General features: G+C 36.2%; 1 protein-coding gene across 1 annotated transcript; it reads right to left on the bottom strand.

Annotated features, from left to right (window-relative positions):
* Window positions 1–1208: 1208 nt before the first annotated feature.
* On the bottom strand, window positions 1209–3045 carry LOC149404712 (uncharacterized). Its single transcript, XM_089607646.1, has 6 exons — window positions 2856–3045; window positions 2594–2769; window positions 2101–2539; window positions 1946–2013; window positions 1373–1476; window positions 1209–1296 (listed from the first exon to the last, which is right to left on the bottom strand). Exons 1-6 carry the CDS (start codon window positions 3043–3045, stop codon window positions 1209–1211), a joined length of 1065 nt encoding a protein of 354 aa, XP_089463772.1.
* Between the last annotated feature and the right edge of the window lie 1778 nt (window positions 3046–4823).

Below are 4823 nucleotides of genomic sequence, written 5' to 3'. Positions count from 1 at the left end.
CCTTTTCAAATCAACTAATTAAACCCCATCGGTAAAGGTTTTCGAGGGTGGTAAATTATTTCTATACAAATGTCAATATTTTATTTATTGTATAATTTTTTTTTTATTATTTTGCTAAAAATTTAGAATTATTTTGGTTGTACCCAAGATTTCAAATATCGATACCAATATCCATACTAAAGTTCTTATTCTACGGATATATCTAGTATTGATTGATATTTTACAACAATTTCAATACCGACTACCGATAACCGACGGATATATCGACATACATCCTATCACAAATAGATATTTTTAAATAACCAAATATATATATATATATATATATATATATATATATATATATATATATATATATATATATATATATATGAAATCCAAATTATGAAAATACAAAATCAAATACTACAAAGTCCATGACAAGAAATAAACTTAACGTAGACATTACAAAATATAAAATAGTTCTCAGATGCTTCAAATTAAAGAAGAGTAGAAGACTACAATTTTTGAAACTTCGAATTAGTTGTAGCTTAAGTGTCGAGGAAGTTGAAACGTATGGGATTGCACCAGCAAACCTTGACAGTATACGGGCTATGACATGCATGATGAATAGTATTTCATGTAGGTTTTGATGTGTATTTTATAGTTGTATTGATCCAGGCCGATGAATAGGTTGAGGATAGGAACTTGTTCGTACTGAGTTTGAATGTCAGTCGTTGAGATATCAGCCTCAGATCACGAGACCGACTTTGAATCAAATTGGGAAGAAATTTGATCTAAGTCAGTGGAGCGCCAAAAAAATTAATCAAATGTGGATAACTGATCTAACCTGTCATATGTAGCAGTATCACCACCACCACAGAGTACCAAATTCATGTCCATCTCATTGGCCCTTTGGGTCACCACCACCCCGATCATATACACCCCTGTAATCACTACAATATTTGACACCTCCGCCATGTGAACTACCACCAAGTACTACCCCCGTGAGTACTACCACCATAAGTACTACCCCGTGAGTACTACCACCAATAGTACTACCATCATCGTGGTCAACATCGTCCAGCATAACTCGATTGACATCAACACTAAATTTCGAGTCTTAGTAGCTATTTCAGGATTAGGGTTACCAATATCATCATCGAGGTGGATTGGTTGAATCTAATCAAGCATTTCTTCGTCTAAGTTTTCGTTACCCACCGTCTTCATCAATTGTTCAAAGATTCATATGGATCTTGCCTATCCACCCCGTCATTCGCAGCTTCCATATCTCTGAGCTGTAGCTTTTGGTTATAGCTACAAAATACAAGTTGCTCCAAACGTTTGTAAGCCAATTGATTCCTTTGTTTGGTGTGGATCAATTCGAACATACTCCAATTCTTCTCGCATGCGGATGATGATGCTATTTGGGACAAGATGCGCATTCCAACTTTTACAATGTGGGACATTCATGCCCAAATACGTTCCAGCATTGGTCTGCAAATGAAAACAAATCATATATCGTGTAATTAACAACTTGATACTTATTCTTAAATTAAAAAAGTAACGCACGTGGTGGCATGTTTGTTCTTGCGGATATGGCAGCTCGCTCTCCAAATCCACCATTTGCATCACGGAAAAAAGTCATCTACACCAAAAACAATACGTGTATTTAATTTTATACGTCCAAAAATTTAATATGTATGTACTCAATATCGAATTTAAAATAAAAAATTGCGTGCCTCTTTGGAAATATCGGTTTAGTCTTCGTGTGGATACAGGTTATCGAAGACTTTAGTCACCATTTGCATATATTCGCTACGCATGTCAACACTGGAGTTGTATTGAAGCCTGGATTTAGCCAATGAGATGCTTCATGTAACGAATGATGTAACTGCGTCTTCCACCTTGTAGTCACAATGTCTACAACCCATTGATTGCCTTGAAGGTGCGACAAACGTGGAACCATCGACTCAAACACGTTGTACATCATTCCGAGAGTGGGAACTACTTGAGTGTCCACAACTTGTAGAGCTGCATACATCGGCTCATAAATGGAGCAAATCATGTCAAAAGAAGTCCAAAAAGAGGCTTCCATCACCGTTTACTCCACAACTTTACTAGCGGTAGAATTCTTGAGCTTGGACACTTCCCATGATTCTGATATGAACATATTTTGCAGCTCGACTCTGTTGCTGCGTATGCTCCTACATGCCAAGTAGTTCGTCGCGAATCGTGTATTCCTAGGGCGAATAAGCTCATTCGGGTAGAATTCCCTCATCGTTGCTAACACGTTCAAGTGGTTGTAAATGAACTTTGTAATGTTACAAGCTTTCGCAACTGGTTCCACAATAATAGGACGTTTCTCGATGTCCTCGAACATAAGGTCGATACAATTTGTGGTGCACGATGTCCAATACACTTGGTACTTCTTCATCAACTTTTTCCCAGCTTTAACATAAGCCGAGCTGTAAATAGTAACAACTTGCACGACGTTGTGCACCCCAATAGCGTCTATGACGTCGTTCAACACGCCATATATATACATTGAATCTTTGATCTAATTCGACGCATCAATAGACTTCAAGAAAACAGTATGTTCAGCGGAGTATACCATGATGTTGAGAATACTCAACTTCGTGGTCCCAGTCCAACCGTTGGACATAATGGTACATCCATATTGTTCCCACGTGGGTCGTTGTGGATCTACATACTTCTTGAAGTCTTCAACCTCCATCGGCAAGTACACAGAGGATGTCTCATAAGGCGACAGAATAGGCACACCAGGACCTGTTCGACGATAACAGAATAATTTATAGTTAAACTTCTATAACATAACTAGTTCAATAATTGAGCATTTAAAAATAAATTCTTACCCGCTTCGGCGACTCCAACTATCATATTCTTGAAATGATGAGATTTTACTTTGTTGAACGCGATATTCGCGTGGAAGGAAAACTTACTAATTAGGCGGCCTACTATTTTTTTCTTGCGCGAATTTACCATCTCTAGAATCCTTATCAGCTTTGCACTCTCTGATCGATATCGAGACGGAGATGAGGGCATTGTCCCTGAGCCTCCACAAAGACGCTCATATCCCCTCACAAATCTTTATGAGGCTTCTTCTTGATGGTTCTTTTTGAATTGTCTGAACAACTCTCTTTCCGCCTAGGCTTCTTCATCTGAATCTTCAAGAGTTTGTGTCAACCTTCGACCGACGTTAATATCTAAACTCTTATTCTTCTGCCTCTAGAGAGCTTTCTAGAAATATTTCTCGGATCTCGGTTCAAACCTCGGGAGGAACTTCATGGCACGGTCTCGTATTTTTTCCGGGATCGTTACAACTCAACTGGTAATTCTTTCGAGTTATCCCCCACCTTTCATTTTCCAATCACAAAAGTGGCACGTGAACCCATTCGCACTCCCTTGGATGGGCGTACAATATTTTCTTCCCCAATCGTCGGTCATTTATGCAAATAAAAAAATTTAAAATCACAATATTACAATCATAATTTTTAATTCGTAACTTAACAATCTTAATAACAATTTATAATTCACAATTTTTAATCACAATCACAATCATAAGTTTTGGTTCGCATTTTCTAAAATCAAAATTTATCAATATTAATTTAAATATCACAATTTCCCATCCAGAACCATAAAATCCAATTCACATGCCGGAAATATCCTAATTTTTACAATATCCTAATTTCTACAAACCTTAATAAAATAATGATTCTGGAAATTATCCACTCGCCGCAAAATTCCCTGGTCGCCAGAAAAATAAAAAACTCACTAGAACTTTAAAAGAAGTTGGAGATCTGAATGATAATGAAGTACTAATCTCAAATATGCAAAAAATTTCAACAAAACTCGATTTAAATCAATGTAAAAATAGAAAACAAATTTTTCCACAATCAAAATGAAATTTCAGACCTTACCATAATGCATGGTGGATTTATCGGCGTTATAGCATAAAATTCTTTCGAAGCTCGGCAATTTTCCATGAAGAAGAAGGCTTGACGACGAAGATCGGTGATATGCTATAAAATTTTCAAAGCTCCTAGCGATTTCGGACGGGTAAGAAGTGAACGATATATTTTGAATTCTGCCCATTTTTTTGCTATTTAACACTCCAAAATATCGTGATAAATTCAAAAGCCGGCGATATATTACGACTTTTTTTCCGATATTTTATAAAATGATAACGTTTATGGATGATATTTTATCGAGGTATAACTAATAACAATATATCGGTGATATATAAAGATACATAGCCAATATTTTGAACCTCTTGTACCATGTCTTAGAAAGTATGCGGAAAAATAACAAATTCATAAACTAATGCTGGAAATATGTGCTTTAAATCAAATTCTACGAAAATCCTAACTCAATGTCCTAAATAAAGTTCCTTAAAAAAATCAAAATCCATCGGATCCCAAATATAATGTCAAAACAAACCCCAAACCCAAAATTCTCAATAATTGTTGGAAGAATTGTTAATAATAGAGTATTTATTAAGAAGTGTATGGGTGATTTGTGGCGAATATGGAGTGGGGTCCACTCATCGGAATTTGTTAATTCTTGCATATTCTTATTCCTCATTGCGACGAGTATAAGATTGATTATTTATTTGCCAAAATCATTACTATAATGAATGAGAAATTGATGCTCAAAGTATGCTTAAAGAGCACATGTGTTATGTGTAGATGAGATGAATTTCAAGAGTCCCACATGGGTTGGGTAAGTGTGTTGTGTAGTATACATATACTATCCTTATCTTTAGTAGATAAGCAAGTGCAAGAGAGGAGAGTGTGGTTGGGTTAACTCTCAATCCCTCGCGC

Source organism: Urtica dioica, chromosome 2, assembly GCF_054948205.1.
Source record: "Urtica dioica subsp. dioica isolate 48M chromosome 2, U.dioica_male_clone48M_v1_H2, whole genome shotgun sequence".
NCBI classification, from domain to species: domain Eukaryota; kingdom Viridiplantae; phylum Streptophyta; class Magnoliopsida; order Rosales; family Urticaceae; genus Urtica; species Urtica dioica.
This window is presented reverse-complemented; position numbering and strand designations above follow the sequence as displayed.

What these genes read in the sequence shown, in the direction of transcription:
- LOC149404712 (XM_089607646.1), bottom strand. Translation starts at nt 3,045, where the DNA reads ATGCCCTCATCTCCGTCTCGATATCGATCAGAGAGTGCAAAGCTGATA. An exon ending in AGTTGGAGTCGCCGAAGCGG is followed by an intron (nt 2,770 to 2,855) that starts GTAAGAATTTAT and finishes ATCGTCGAACAG; the next exon opens with GTCCTGGTGTGCCTATTCTG. An exon ending in TGAGTATTCTCAACATCATG is followed by an intron (nt 2,540 to 2,593) that starts GTATACTCCGCT and finishes GCGTCGAATTAG; the next exon opens with ATCAAAGATTCAATGTATAT.